Source organism: Dermacentor variabilis, chromosome 7 (genome assembly GCF_050947875.1).
Source record: "Dermacentor variabilis isolate Ectoservices chromosome 7, ASM5094787v1, whole genome shotgun sequence".
Taxonomy (NCBI): domain Eukaryota; kingdom Metazoa; phylum Arthropoda; class Arachnida; order Ixodida; family Ixodidae; genus Dermacentor; species Dermacentor variabilis.
In genome coordinates, this window is record NC_134574.1 from 101,891,588 (window position 1) to 101,907,268 (window position 15,681).

A 15,681-nucleotide genomic window follows, 5' to 3' on the forward strand; every position below is an offset into this window, starting at 1 on the left:
GGTCGGTTGAGCGGGGCGCTTGTTGCAAGATGCGCAAGGCTTGGTGGGAAATACGGCCGTTGATATAGTTGATAACGGCGGAGCGGGAGTCAGAGACGATGGTATGGCATGTTGGGTCTAGTGTGGCTAGCGCGATGGCCACTTCTTCAGCTTCCTCAGCGTGTGGGGTTACTCGGCTGATAGCATGGTGGAGAGAGCCTTCACGCGTGGTGACGGCTGCAAAGCGGGTACCGTGGGGATATTCGGCGGCGTCGACGAAACTCACACCGTCGTGGCGAGTAAGGGATTTGGTGAGAACCGTGGCACGTGCTGTGCGACCTGCGTGGTTGTATTCGGGGTGCATGTTTCTGGGGATATGTCACAAAGTGCGTGTACCCCTCGGCGTCGGCCCACCGCCGCCAACAGCTCCCGCTGCGGCGTGCCCGGCGCGGGGAGCGCTCTCCCTAGATCCCGCCGGCACCCAGACCGGTTCCTCACGTCACAGCCGGCGCGCGGCGAGGGAGAGGGAGCGGAGAGAGGAAAAAACGAGCGTGGAGTGACCTGCGACAAGGGGACAGAGTTGCTGGACCAGCGAGGCAAGCGGCAGGCGAATTGGGCGTCAGGCAGGCGTGAGGACGGCGGCCTGAGTTCCTGTAGCCGGAGCCTCCCTAGACGCGGTCCCGAGTCAGTCCCGATCTTCGGCAGCGACGTGCGGTTACGACGGACCCAGCAGCCCGGCGCCTCCCCAGCTCGGACGCCCTACTCGACACTCCGCAGATAAGCCCACGCCACGTGTTCCGCATCTCTCAAACTTCCCTCCGGACTGTACTTTTGTAATCGCGTTTAATCTTCCGTTTAATTAGCCATCGAGTGTTGATTTGTGTATGTTCTGTTAGTGCAATGTTTGCCGTGGTCATTGTCGCGTATATTTTGTATTTGTGTCGCGTATTTTGTTTGTTATTTCGCGAGGGGTAATAGCTCCCACGTGGTGGGCTTAGTGTCGCGCGAGTGGCGTCAGGGCGTGTGTCGTGTGACCCGCACGCCTTCCGCGAACTAGAGCCCACTACTTGTAGTTGTATGTTCTTTTTCTTTCATGATGTCCCGCGCATGATTTCATTTTATTAAATTGAGTGTGTGTGTCGTACGACGTCGCCTCCCGTCTCATGCCTCTGGTTCACGGTCGATCAGGCGGGGACCTTATCGCCGGTCAGCAGTCGAACCCTCACTAAACGCACGCGGGGTGGGTCTGTTGTCGCCCCATCCCCTCCGGTTCGGAGAGTGCGAATTACCTCACCACCAATACATGACAACTGGCGTCCGCACGACAGGACATGCTGACCACGATCTGCCGTGAACACGAGGCATAGAGGGCAGAACAAACGCGTTCTGTCAAAAAGCGTAAAAGGGCCGAAATATGGCCGAGGAAGCGGAACGATTTGTTGCGGTCGGGAAGCAGCTGGGCCTGGAAGGGACAGCGCTGCAGGAATTTCTGCGCGAGGAACGGGCGGTGCATCGCGAGCGCCTTAAAGAACAGGAGCAGCAAAAACGCGAAGAAGATGAGCGCGACAAGGCGCGGAGCGACCGGCGTCTCCTCGAAATAGAAAAAGAGCTGGAACTACTCCGCGCAAAGAGTGATTGCGCAAGCAGTAGTGGCGGCTCAGAAAGCCTGCCCAATGGGAACCTAGTGACAGCGCAGTTCGCGGGGGTCAGTCCCCAAAGACTACTGGCACCCTTTAATGAGAAGGCGGACGACCTGGATGCATACCTGACGCGCTTTGAGCGAGTGGCCGAAGCCCACGGATGGGCGAGGGAACAATGGGCCACCGCCCTCAGTACGTGCCTGACGGGAGAAGCGCTTAGCGTGTTCGGCCGCATGCCGGCGTCGGAGGCGTTGTCTTACGACAAGGTGAAACGGGCCCTCCTACGTCGCTTCCGCCTGACAGAAGAGGGCTTCCGGAAGAAGTTCAGGACGGAAGCGCCCCAGGACAACGAAGCGCCATCGCAGTTCTTCGCCCGGCTGGAAAATTACTGGGAGAGATGGGTCCACCTCTCGGAGGCCCCGAAGTCCTACGAGGGAATCAAAGATCTCCTCCTAGCCGAACAGTTTCTCGAGAACTGCAAGCCCGCGCTGGCGATGTTCCTTAGGGAAAAAAAGAGCCGGGACATCCTGGATATGCTCCAGAGAGCCGACGAATATGTGAGCGCCCGAGACACAGTCAACTTCGGCAAGCGTGAAGCAAGACAAGGAGGCCAAGCCGGGGACAATCCCGATGCGGGCCGAGGCAGGCGACAGTCCAACAGTGGAACAGGGCTCCGTTGTTACTTATGCTCCCGACCGGGACATGTTGCGTCACAATGCACGAGTACCAGTAAGAAGCCGGAGCACACGAATAGGGAACAGCCCGCTGCTAGGAATGTCTTAGCCTGCCTTGAAGAGGACGGCTACCTCGAATTAAAGGACGGCCAGCGCTTGCCTGTTGTAAATCTGGGCACTTCACCGGCCGCGGGGGATCTCCCTGTTGTCGGAGGCCGCGTTGCCGGGAAGACCGTGAAGGTCCTGAGGGACAGTGGCTGCAACATCGTTATCGTCAACCAGGACCTTGTCCAGCCATCGGAGATGACAGGCCGATGTCGAGCCGTCTACCTCGTAGACCGTTCAGTGAGAACTTTGCCCGAGGCTCGAATAAGCATAGACACGCCCTACTACCGAGGGGAGGTCTTGGCGGCATGCATGAAGGACCCACTCTTCGACCTCATCCTGGGGAACATCGAAGGTGCCCGAGCCCCGGCAGAGCCAGACGGTACGTGGGGCGAAACCTCCGCGCGGGATGAAGATAACTGGGCGGGGCCATCGATAGCAGAAGCCCAGCCTCCGCCCGTAGCTGCCGTTACCACACGCCGGCAGACCCAACAGCAGAACTCCCAGGCCTTCCGGAGATTGCCGGTGCCGTCAACCCTAGCTGAAGTCACTCCCGAACAAATGAAGGAGGACCAGCAGCGTGACACTACCCTGCGACAGCTCTTTCAGCTACACAGAGAGCAACGCAGCGTGAAATGCAAGGGGGGCGGATCATTCAACATCCAACTGAGGGACGGTCTGCTGTACCGTGAATACGTGCCAGACTCGGGATCTAGCACGGTGCAGCTGATAGTGCCGAGACAACATCGCGGAAAAGTCCTCCACCTGGCACACTGCGGGCTAATGGCGGGTCACCTTGGAAAGAAGAAGACCACGGACCGCATACTGGCCGACTTCTTTTGGCCGGGAGTGCACAGAGATACGCACGAGTTCGTCGCTTCGTGCGACATTTGTCAGAAGACGGCCAGCCGGGGGTCCGTAAGGAAGGTACCACTCGAGAAGATGCCGCTGGTCGACACGCCGTTTCGCAAGGTCGCGATTGATATCCTGGGGCCGTTGAAACCAGCAACCCGAAAAGGTAACAGATACATCTTGACGCTGGTCGACTATGCAACCCGCTTTCCCGAAGCGATTGCCCTGCCGAGCATAGAAACCGAGCGAGTGGCCGAGGCACTGCTACAAATCTTCTCCCGAGTAGGCGTACCAGAAGAGATGCTGAGTGATAGGGGATCCAACTTCACCTCTGAACTCATGGCAGAGGTAGGACGCCTACTTTCGTTGCGTCTTCAGACGACGACCCCGTATCACCCCATGGCCAACGGCCTCGTGGAGAAGCTGAATGGGACATTGAAGAAGATGTTGCGGCGCATGTGTACTGAACAGCCCAAGGACTGGGACAGGTTCATCGAGCCGCTACTATTCGCCTACAGGGAAGTCCCGCAGGCCAGCACCGGGTTCTCCCCATTCGAGCTATTGTACGGGCGGAACGTGCGGGGTCCTCTGGCCATACTCAAGGAGCTTTGGACCGGAGCGAGACTAGAGGAGGAAGTCAAGACGGCATACCAGTATGTCGTTGACTTGAGAGAGAGGCTCGAAACGACATGTCAAATGGCACATGAGGCCCTTGATGAGGCAGGAGAGCGCTACAAGCGATACTATGATCGCGGAGCAAAGGCGAGGATTATGCGCCCGGGCGACCAGGTACTCCTACTGCTGCCTACCGAGCACAACAAGCTCGCTATGAAGTGGAAGGGGCCGTATGTCATAAAGGAAAGGAAAGGCGAGGTGGACTACGTGGTTGACATCAATGGCGTTGTGAAAACGTTTCATGCGAACATGCTAAAGAAGTACCACACCAGGGAACCGGCAGCTGAGACACCAGTCGTGACGGTGGCAGCAAGTGCCAGCGACCGAGGGATGCCAATGTGGCCCTGGGGGGAGCGAGGAGACTACCGCGACGTCGCTGTTTCCGACAAACTCCACTCGCAGCAAGCGAAGGAGTTGCGAGCCCTAATCGCCCTACACCGTGATGTGTTTTCGGAGCAGCCAGGGTACACCGACTGGGCTGTGTGCAAGCTAGCCACAACGACGCAAGAACCTGTACATGTAAAACAGTACCCACTTCCCTTCGCAGTAAGACAAGAAGTGGAAGCCGAAGTCTCCACGATGCTTCAGATGGGGGTGGTAGAAAGGTCTCACTCACCATACAACGCGCCGACCGTACTGATAAAAAAACCCGATGGCACGAACCGTTTCTGCGTGGATTTCCGACGGCTCAACGAGGTTCTGATTGCCGACTCGGAACCGATCCCCAGAGCGGACTGTCTGATCGCTGAGGTGGGAGGCCGGAAAATATTTTCGAAGATGGATCTCTCAAAGGGATACTGGCAAGTGCCTCTAGACGAACAATCCAAGGAGAAGACAGCGTTCTCCGCGCCCAGCGGGCTTTATCAATTCAAGAAGATGCCGTTTGGCATAAAAACTGCTCCTGCTGTTTTCGCGAAACTCATGCGGAAACTTCTCGACGGCATCGCCAACGTCTACCATTACTACGACGACCTGTTGATCGCGACAAATAATTGGCAGGACCACTTAGATGCCTTGGGGGAAGTACTGGCGAGGCTACGAGAGGCGGGGATGACTGTCCACCCCAAGAAATGCGAACTGGGGTTCGATCAGTTGTCTTTCCTGGGACACAAGATTGGAGGAGGGAAGTTGGGCCCCATGGAGTCCACTTTGGATAGAATACGCAACGCTGCCCCGCCGACGACCAAGCGCCAAGTTAGGGCCTTCTTGGGACTGGCCGGATACTATCGCGAATTTATCAAAAATTATGCCACCATCGCAACCCCCTTGACGGACCTGACGAAGAAGCGGGCGCCGAATCAGATATCATGGGGACATACCGAGCAGGAGGCATTCGATAAACTGCGAAGGCTGCTCTCCGAGGCCCCCATCCTACAGATCCCCGACTTCTCCCAGCCATTCGTGCTTCGCACCGACGCCTCCGACCAGGGGCTCGGCGCTGTCTTACTACAAGACAAGGGGGGAGTGCTTCACCCGGTTGCATACGCCAGCCGAAAGCTCCTGCCGAGAGAACAGGCCTATGCGGCCATTGAGAAGGAATGTCTGGCCATGGTCTGGGCAGTAAAGCGCTTCAACTTTTACCTTTACGGTAAAAGATTTACGGTCCAGACGGATCATCAACCCCTCAGATACCTCAAGGAAGCCCAGTTCACGAACTCGCGGGTGCTTCGGTGGGCCCTGCTCCTACAGGAGTATGACTTCAACGTCCTTAGCATCAAGGGTGCGGAGAACGTGGGCGCTGACTACCTTAGCCGGGTCTGAATTGGCATGAATGGGTAGAGGAGTTCGGACAGACTTTAGTTGTCTCCGTTTTGTTCTTTTTTTTTCACTAAGACTACTCCGTGCATCGTGTTGCTTCATGGCCTCGTTGACGCATGCTTTGTATTTATCTTTTTCATTGTACGTCATGTGCTAATACCAGTGCCGAGACATTGCGAAAGTGTGGTGCAGTGGTTTGTGCGCGAGTGCTCGCACAACTCAAGAACGCTCATCGACGCGGTGGTGCGGGTAACCGTCAGCAGCGATCAGAGACTCCTTCAGTGCGCGTACACGACTTTGCGTTTTGTTTTGAATGTTATTCGATAACATTCTTGTCGCCGGGGTGGTGTCACAAAGTGCGTGTACCCCTCGGCGTCGGCCCACCGCCGCCAACAGCTCCCGCTGCGGCGTGCCCGGCGCGGGGAGCGCTCTCCCTAGATCCCGCCGGCACCCAGACCGGTTCCTCACGTCACAGCCGGCGCGCGGCGAGGGAGAGGGAGCGGAGAGAGGAAAAAACGAGCGTGGAGTGACCTGCGACAAGGGGACAGAGTTGCTGGACCAGCGAGGCAAGCGGCAGGCGAATTGGGCGTCAGGCAGGCGTGAGGACGGCGGCCTGAGTTCCTGTAGCCGGAGCCTCCCTAGACGCGGTCCCGAGTCAGTCCCGATCTTCGGCAGCGACGTGCGGTTACGACGGACCCAGCAGCCCGGCGCCTCCCCAGCTCGGACGCCCTACTCGACACTCCGCAGATAAGCCCACGCCACGTGTTCCGCATCTCTCAAACTTCCCTCCGGACTGTACTTTTGTAATCGCGTTTAATCTTCCGTTTAATTAGCCATCGAGTGTTGATTTGTGTATGTTCTGTTAGTGCAATGTTTGCCGTGGTCATTGTCGCGTATATTTTGTATTTGTGTCGCGTATTTTGTTTGTTATTTCGCGAGGGGTAATAGCTCCCACGTGGTGGGCTTAGTGTCGCGCGAGTGGCGTCAGGGCGTGTGTCGTGTGACCCGCACGCCTTCCGCGAACTAGAGCCCACTACTTGTAGTTGTATGTTCTTTTTCTTTCATGATGTCCCGCGCATGATTTCATTTTATTAAATTGAGTGTGTGTGTCGTACGACGTCGCCTCCCGTCTCATGCCTCTGGTTCACGGTCGATCAGGCGGGGACCTTATCGCCGGTCAGCAGTCGAACCCTCACTAAACGCACGCGGGGTGGGTCTGTTGTCGCCCCATCCCCTCCGGTTCGGAGAGTGCGAATTACCTCACCACCAATACTTGACAGGATAGGATCGGCGTGAATCCAAGCTCGTATGGTGGAGGGGATCTGGTGCTTATGGCCGTGTCGATGGTGGTAGGTGATACCGTGCGAGGTGAGGATATGGCGACCCGTCGATGTGAGAGAGTCTCTCCAGCTGAGAGCGACGTTGGGCCTCGATGAGCTCGTCCACTGTGTTGTTGACGCCTAGTTGAAGGAGGAGGTCAGTGCTGGTGCAACCGGGGAGGCCGAGGGCTTGTTTATAGACACCGCGTATAGGAAGTTGATCTTGGTTTGTTCAGCCTTGTACCAGTTTAGATACGCAGCAACGTAGGTGATGTGGCAAATTACGAATGACTGGATTAATCGGAGCAGATTCTCCTCTTTCATACCCCCACGGCGGTTGGAGACCCGCTTCAAAAGTCTCATGGTGTTGGCTGTATTCATCTTGATTTTGGCGAGGGCCATGCCATTCGCACCGTTCGCCTCTATGAGCAAGCCGAGCACACGGATATTGGTGACGAGGGGTATGGGGCTGCCATCCATGAGATGAAGCGCAATGTCTTCGTAATGGCGTTTAGCGGTGGAGTATTTTGGACGGCGGCCACGGAGAGTAGGCCTGTAGAGAAGGAGTTCGGACTTCGCAGGGGAGCAGCGAAGCCCCGTGCCTTGGATATAGGTCTCGACTGTTTCAATGGCGGAGTGTAGTGCCGTTTCTATTTCGCCGTCACTGCCTTTGTGGGCCCAGATGGTTATATCGTCAGCGTATATGGTGTGGATGACACCGTCCACTTGCTGCAACTCTTTGGCAAGATCGATCATGACAAGATTAAAAAGCAGTGGGGAGATAACGGAGCCCTGGGGAGTTCCCGCGCTGCCCAAAGTCTGGGCGTCGGAGCGGAGATTCCCCACCGAAAGGAAGGCCGTGCGATTAGACAGAAAGTCTCTGACGTAATTATAAGCGCGCGCACCGATATTAAGGCGTGAGATGCGGTCAAGAATGGTGGAATGGGCTATGCTGTCAAATGCTTTTTAGAGGTCGAGGCCGAGTATAGCTTTAGTAGTACGCGTTCTATCTTCTAGTGTATGGTGCTTAAGTTGTAGCATGACGTCGTGGGTCGACAGGTGGGCCCGGAAGCCAATGACAGAGTGAGGATACGCTGCAGTGTCTTCCAGATGGGTGTTAATTCGCGTGAGGAAGGCATGCTCCATAACCTTTCCCACACATGAGGTTAGTGAGATGGGGCGAAGATGCAATGTTCGGACAAATACAATTTCATTGGCGTTCCTGATTGATACTGGTTCGATCCTGGCTCTTTCGAGAGCGCGCACACTGCCTCACAAACAAAAAGGAAAACCATCTGAAAGGGTCGATGCACTTGTAAACGAACCCTACACCAAAAAGCCGCACGAAATTTGGCGCGACTTTTGAATTCCACAGAATGTGGTCCTCCTTGCGGCCTCAAAGGCCGCGTTGCAAGAACTCTACAGTTGTCTACCGCCCATCAATTTCCCGCGCAAATCACTAGCCCTCGTGAAAGAACTCGGCAGAAAGGGCTTCAGAGTAAACTTTCAGTGGATTGCCTTTTACATTTGCATTGCTCGCAATTAAAAAGCTGATGCTCTTGCATACGCAGTGCTCCATCATCCTCCCAAAGTCAAGGCCCCAAAGAGTAATCAAGTTTAAAAATCTGACATTCGAAATCCCTTTAGGTTGCAGCATATATTCTCTGCGTAATCAAGAGATTTCGTCGAGAGGAAGCCTCACTTCTACATCGAATCTGGACAAGATCTGCTAGAGCACCAGCATGGCTATTTAAGACGGGGCGCATTAATTTTCCGAACTGTGCGACATGCGACGAGACAGGAGACACTGAACACTTTCTGTGGCCGTGCCCGAAATTCCAAGAAGAAGGACACGGTCTCCTGGAAAATATTCAAGAAAAGGACTTCCCGCACGCGTGCCTACAACACCTTGTGTTCCCCGAAGGATCAGTTATAGCTCGCAAATAAACTTCACGTGTTCTTATGGTATTCTTAAAGGAGGCTGGTCTGTTGGACATGTGATGAAACCCCACAATGATGGTACAAAAGACGCTCGCAGGGAGCAATTGCCGGCCTTGATCGCCAGGCGAAACCTGCCTGTTGCTACAACTCACCACCACCAGAATATACTTAAATATTTATTGAACGTTAGTTTAAACCTGACGTTATACTACGGTTTGGAAAGTTACCAGCTTGTAAAAAAACAAGGCAGCTGGAACACATTATTATTTCTGCGAGAACTTTTCAAAAGCTGATCACGGTTGTTCTCCATATTATAGAAAATTAAGTAAAGTCCCCCATCTAACAGTTGTGTACCTATATCATACGAAGCCAACAACCAAATACGCCAAGGATAACATAGGGGAAACTACTTATGCTTACTAATTGAATTAAATAAAGGATAAATTAATGGCAATGAAAACATATGAAAAAACAACTTCCCGCATGTGAGGAACGATCCCACGTGTTCGAATTATACACGCGATGTTCGCGTAATGCATTACAAACTGAAGTCCGCTCCATACGTTTCCATGGGAACCAAGGTCACCCTCCCACAACAGGCGGAAATGAGGCATGCTTCACGTCTTATTTCCGCCCGAATCTGCGCCTCGAAGGCGCTGCAAGTGAGACGATCCGGCGCGGAACGAGTTGACCTGAAATGATCAGTAAAAAGTGCGAACGCGCTACAAATGGAACACTGAAATTTGATCTTGCCGACGCGTTGCAAAGTGTCCTGCTCTAAATCGACGAGTGAAACACATCGTTAGATGCTGTTGTCGGTGGTTCTGCTGCGTTTCTCCGCCACCTGGGCACAATGTTTGAGGCCGCGGTTGTCGCCGTAATCCGCTACGCGTCTCTTGTCGAGATACACTTAAATGTATCCTTCTTTCATGGGTTCGTTTGTGGAGATGAAGAATTTACTCTTTTTCCATGAGATCACTTTTCAAGATGCACCGAAACTTACTATTCCTCCCAAGTGTATCTTCTTCCTCCAAGAAATCTCTTGTCGAGATGAACCAAAATGTCGTCGTCCCTGCAGGCGTCTCATGTCGAATTTCACCAAAATGTGAACTTCCTCCAAGGAGTCGCTTGTCTAGACGCACAGGAATGTGATTTTCCTCCAAGCGATCTCTTCTCGAGATGCACCGAAATGTGATCTTACTCCAAGGAGTCTCTTGTCGAGTTACATCTAAATGTGATCTTCCTCCAAGGTGTCTCTTGCCAAGATGCACCGAAATGTACTCGTACGCCCAGGTTTCTCTTGTCGAGAAATGTGATCTTCCTATAAGGGGTCTCATGTCGAGACTCACACAAATGTCATCTTCCTTCAAGAGTTCTCTTGTCAAGAAGCGCCGAAATGTACTCGCCCCCCAGAGGTCTCTTGTCGAGTTGCATCGAAATGTGATCTTCCTCCAAGGGGTCTCTTGTCGAGTTGCATCGAAATGCGATCTTCTTCCAAGGGGTCTCTTGTCGAGATGCACCGAAATGTACTCGTCTACCCGCCCAGGAGTCTCTTATCTAGGTGCACAGAAATGCGCTCTTCGTCCAAGGGGGGTCTAGTCGAGATGCATCGAAATGTGTTTTTCTTCCAAGGGGTTCCTTGTCCAGATGCACCGTAATGTGATCTTCCCCCAAGGAGTCTCTTGTCGAGTTGCATCGGAATATCATCTTCCTCCTTGGGCTCCCTTGTCGAGACGCACCGAAATGTGATCTTCCTCCAAGGCGTATCTTGTCGAGATGCATCGAAATGCGTTTTTCCTCCAAGGGACTTCTTGTCCAGATGCACCGAAACGTAATCTTCCTCCAAGGAGTCTCTTAACGAGTTGCATCGAAATGTCATCTTCCTCCAAAGGTTCTCTTGTCGAGACGCACCGAAATGTAATCTTCCTCCAAGGAGTCTCTTGTCCAGTTGCATCGGAATGTGATCTTCCTCCAAGGGGTATCTTGTCGAGATGCATCGAAATGTGTTTTTCCTCCAAGGGGTTTCATGTCCAGATGCACCGAAATGTGATCTTCCTCAAAGGAGTTTCTTGTCGAGTTGCATCGAAATGTCATCTTCGTCCAAGGGTACTCTTGTCGAGACGCACCGAAATGTAATCTTCCTCCAGGAGTCTCTAGTCGAGATGCATCGAAATGTGTTTTTCTTCCAAGGGGTTTCCTGTCCAGATGCATCGAAATGTGATCTTCCTCCGAGGAGTCTCTCGTCAAGGTGCACCAAAATGTACTCGTCCTCCCAGGAGTCTCTTGTAGAGTTGCATCGAAACGTAACTTTCCTCCATGGGGTCTCTCGTTGAGTTGCATCGAAATGTGATGCAAGGGGTCTCTTGTCGAGATATATGCAAATGTGTTTTTCCTCCAAGGGGTATCTCGTCGAGTTGTATCGAAATGTGATCTTCCTTCAAGGGGTCTCTTGCCGAGTTGCATCGAAATTTCATCTTCTAAGAAGTCTCTTGTCGAGTTGCATCGAAACGTCATCTTCCTCCAAGGGTTCTCTTATCGAGACGCACCGAAATGTGATCTTCCTCCATGGGGTCTCTTGTCAAGATGCATCGAAATGTGTTTTTCTTCCAAAGGCCTTTTGTCGAGTTGGATCGAAATGTGATCTTCCTCCAAGGGATCTCTTGTCGAGATGTATCGAAATGTTATCTTCCTCCAAGGGGTATCTTATCTAGATGCAACGAAATGGGATTTTCCTCCAAGGGTCCCTTGTCGAGATGCATGAAAATGTGATGCAAGCGGTCTCTTGTCGAGTTGCATCGAAATGTGATATTCCTCCAAGGGGTCTCTTGTCGAGTTGCATCGAAATGTGATCTTCTTCCAAGGGGTCTCTTGTCTAGATGCATCGAAATGGTATTTTCCTCCAAGGGTCTCTTGTCGAGATGCATCGAAATGTGCTTTTCTTCCAAGGTGTCCCTTGTCGAGTTGCATCGAAATGGGATCTTCCTCCAAGGGGTCTCTTGTCGAGATGTATCGAAATGTTATATTCCTCCAAGGGTTCTCTTGTCGAGACGCACCGAAATATGATCTTCCTCCAAGGGGTCACTTCAAGTTTCACCGAAATGTGATCCTCCTTCAAGGGGTCTCTTGTCAAGATGCAGAGAAATGTACTCTTCTACCCAAAGCCTCTTGTTGAGATGCACCGAAATGTACTCTTCTTCCTAGGCGTCTTTTGTAGAGATGTACTAAAATCTATACTTCTTCCTATACTCTTCCCAGGGGTCCCTTGTCAAGATGCACCAAATTGTGCTCTTGTTCTGCTCCAGCAGCTGCAGCGTATGGCGCGGCTACGTGCGATCGCACGGGCCCTGTCTCGAAAGCAGTCTGCGATGAGTACACAGTTTATGTTTGTCGGAGGCTCGTAGCTTCGTGGGTGCTTTGTTTTTGGCGCTTCGTTCGGGTTGAAGCGAGATGCAGCGCGATGGTCAATTCGCTCGCTGCTGCTGCCGTTCTTCTTCATGCCACCGTTTTGTCAGCGAGTTTCCACGTTCATTGAATGAGATGTGCACATGTTTGCGTGCACGTGCGTGGTTTCATGTGTGTTAATTTAGTTCATAATGGAATGTTTGCGGGTTTACGCGGTTGATAAAGCTTCTATCCATGCTTCGTATAGCTGTCTACTAATTTACTTTCGCAATCGATGCTTCGCCTTTCGGGCGAAACTGCAACCGTTTTTGTAGTTCTTTGCACGCCGCCCACTGTCGTGCCAAAACCATTCGTTCTCGGAGCACGTCAAGTGCACGCTTCGAGAACCGCGCGTCGCCGATTAACATGCCCGCCGGTAAGAAACTCTAACATTGCGTGGAATCGAAAGCTGAACGGTTCTCCTAGTCTGACGTACCCCTCTGTGTCGAGCGTTGTTTCGGTGCTCGCCGCGAGCTGTATTTAAAAAGAAAAGAAAGACTGTAGGCTGGTGAAAATCCGGGAACGTTTGCAAGTACGGCTCAGTCCGTTTTGCCGGAGAGCCTGGCCACAGAGACCGATGGCACCGCTGTCCCGTACGCATGGGGCGCAGTTGCACCCTATTTTTTTCTGATCTTGCGTTCTTCTTGTCTTCACCAAGAAACGGGAACACACGACGCGTACCTTGCGAGAGACGCCTCGTTTTTGACGTCTTCTGCGTGTCTCTACAACTCTCTAGTTCAAAAATTTGACAACTAATAAAAGCAACTAAAAAGCTGACAATCTTTTTAAATAAGTAATTCGAAGCCAGAGGCAAACGAAAAATTGCTGACGATTTCTCAACAAGACCCCAAAATATATGCACTTGGCGTTAATGACGTAGAATGACCCGTTTATCTTTAAAACTTGGTGCATGATAGCTGGAACACCCTGTTTATATTCAACGCACGTGTAGGTATTTATGCATAAGTGAACCACTTGTTAAATGGTATGCGATGAATAAATTATCATTTTTGTTAATAATCACTGTCAATAATAATTGTTTTCTCATGCCTGCGAAAAAATTAGTTGTGATATTTAATTGTGAGCATAAGCACCCAATTATTCTGGGAAAAGAAAGCGTTGTCTCCTTTCCCGCGTGTATCCGTGTACTTAAAAGCGACAGAAGAATTTATAACCAGTCAGTCCGTCAATTTTTATTCATGGTACGAACTACATGAAGGAGTGAGACATGAAAGACGGGGTTTATGCAGCTTGAATTTCACCCCGTAACATGAGCCGAAGTTATGAATAATTACACAAATTTAATACGAGGCAGATAACATAGTCTCAGTAGCATATGCAGATATTGGTGACGTAATAGAAGGTTTTACACTGCGTACGAAAGTAAAGCACAGTAACAGAAATATGTGTATTGTAAGAACGCGTATTAGCTTCGACTAAAACTGATCGCAACCCTCACGCGTAATTTGCTTTGCGTCAGAAATAAATAAATAAATAAGCACATTATGATTATTTTAACCCTATGTACTTGCAATCTAAGCAATCAAGCCCGGAAGTCACAAGCGCGCGTGTACTTCTATTGTGCCAACGCAAAACAAGCTAGTTAAGATTATTCTCACGTGTTGTCTAATTGCGTACGTATCACGTGTGCGCGCGCGCACCTGAACGCACGCGCCAGCTTCCTTTGTGCCAAAGACGCAGGAATGAAATGAGCAAAATGTATCGCACTTAACATAGATTCCAACATGCGCGTTAGATCTGCATACTTCTCTTTACTCTTAATTTGGCAAAGCATTAGCTATAAGAATTTTTTTCTTGTTTTGTAGTCACGCAATCTTTTATGCATGCTGGCTGATGTAGTATTGCCCCGAACGAGAAAACAGCCATGGGCGCTTGATTAAAAGATAAGCAAGTGATAAAGCGACAGTCTAACAATATTCGTGGGCAGCACACCGCGATTTCAGTATAACAAAGATACCGTTCGGGCTTGTTAACGTGATACATCTTTATGCATGTACTGTATTCATATGTGCAATGAAGGCTATATTTCTCCAGCTTTAAAACTCGTAACCACGTATGCCCATTGGATCACCATTCAGATAAAGGAAATAATCTGTCCTCAGTTTCGTGCATTCTTGCTCTAAATATTATAGCCTATCTTTCCCTAACGTTGACAGTTACACAATTTCTCAAGAAAAAGCGCTCTAGTTTCGGGAGTATTTGAACTGCCACGACGAAACAGGGCTTCAGGATTTCGATTGGCAATGAAGTAGCAGTGGTTTAATGTGGACACACTCACTCGTATCGTCTGCGTGCATAACGAATTTCAAATACTTTTTTTTATATTTGTAATGTCATTGATAAATGGATTAAGTAGGGATATATGGTCCCAATATACAGCATTGCGGGAGGTAGGATGATAATGACGAACAAGATGGCCGATCGATTTATGAGGGTCATCGTCTCAAGCTAGGGCTATGAGAGACGCCGTGATAGGCAGCTCGGGATTATCTTTTTGTCCATTTTTTTTTTTTTTTTGACGTGCACCCAAACACTGTTACGTGAGCGTTTTTGTAAACTGCCCTTATAAGAACGCGGCCGCTGCTGTCAGAAATCGAGCCGACGACGTCAGAAGAACGCCAGACCCGTTTAACTATGCGGCCGCTATAATAAGGTTGATATGGGTCGGTGCGTATAAGTTTGGGAGTGGGTTCGTTCACTCGCGCCACACCCGCCGTGGTTGTTCAGTAGCTACGGTGTTAGGCTGCTGAGCACGAGGTCGCGGGATCGAATCCCAGCCACGGCGGCCGCATTTCGCTAGGGGCGAAATACGACAACGCCTGTTTACTTAGATTTAGGTGCGCGTTAAATAATCCCAGGTGGTCGAAATTTCCGGAGTCCTCCACTTCGGCGTGCCTCATAATTTGAAAGTGGTTTTGGCACGTTCAACCCCACAATTTTTTCTTCACTCGCGCCATCTGGTGTGTGTGCGAGCGCTGGTCAGCGAAGACTGCGTTCTCCACTGCATATATGCTGTATACTTAAGTATTGTGAGACTACACGGCCAACGGAGCGTTTTTCTTGGCCAGGCGACCGAGATTGGGAAACCACCAAGTAATATTATTGAATTACAAGCTTCTTTAACAGCAGAGCCGTCACTCTATTTATGAGAGCAGACTGCCAGCAACGACAAAACGAAAAAGAGAAAAAGAAACACACACGGGGAAAAAAGCGCAGGAATGAAAGTCGGGCAGCCAGACCGCCTCGAATTTCCCCAATTAGATCGCCATGTAGTCC

At 51.3% G+C, this 15,681-nt stretch overlaps 1 protein-coding gene across 1 annotated transcript; it reads left to right on the forward strand.

Annotated features, from left to right (window-relative positions):
- The first annotated feature begins 1,393 nt into the window (after positions 1 to 1,393).
- LOC142588754 (uncharacterized) lies at positions 1,394 to 5,686 on the forward strand. The gene has a single exon (XM_075700573.1). The coding sequence runs from the start codon at positions 1,394 to 1,396 to the stop codon at positions 5,684 to 5,686; it is 4,293 nt and encodes a 1,430-aa protein (XP_075556688.1).
- The last annotated feature ends 9,995 nt before the right edge of the window (positions 5,687 to 15,681 follow it).

Coding starts and splice junctions, on each gene's coding strand:
- LOC142588754 (XM_075700573.1), top strand. CDS start 1,394: ATGGCCGAGGAAGCGGAACGATTTGTTGCGGTCGGGAAGCAGCTGGGC.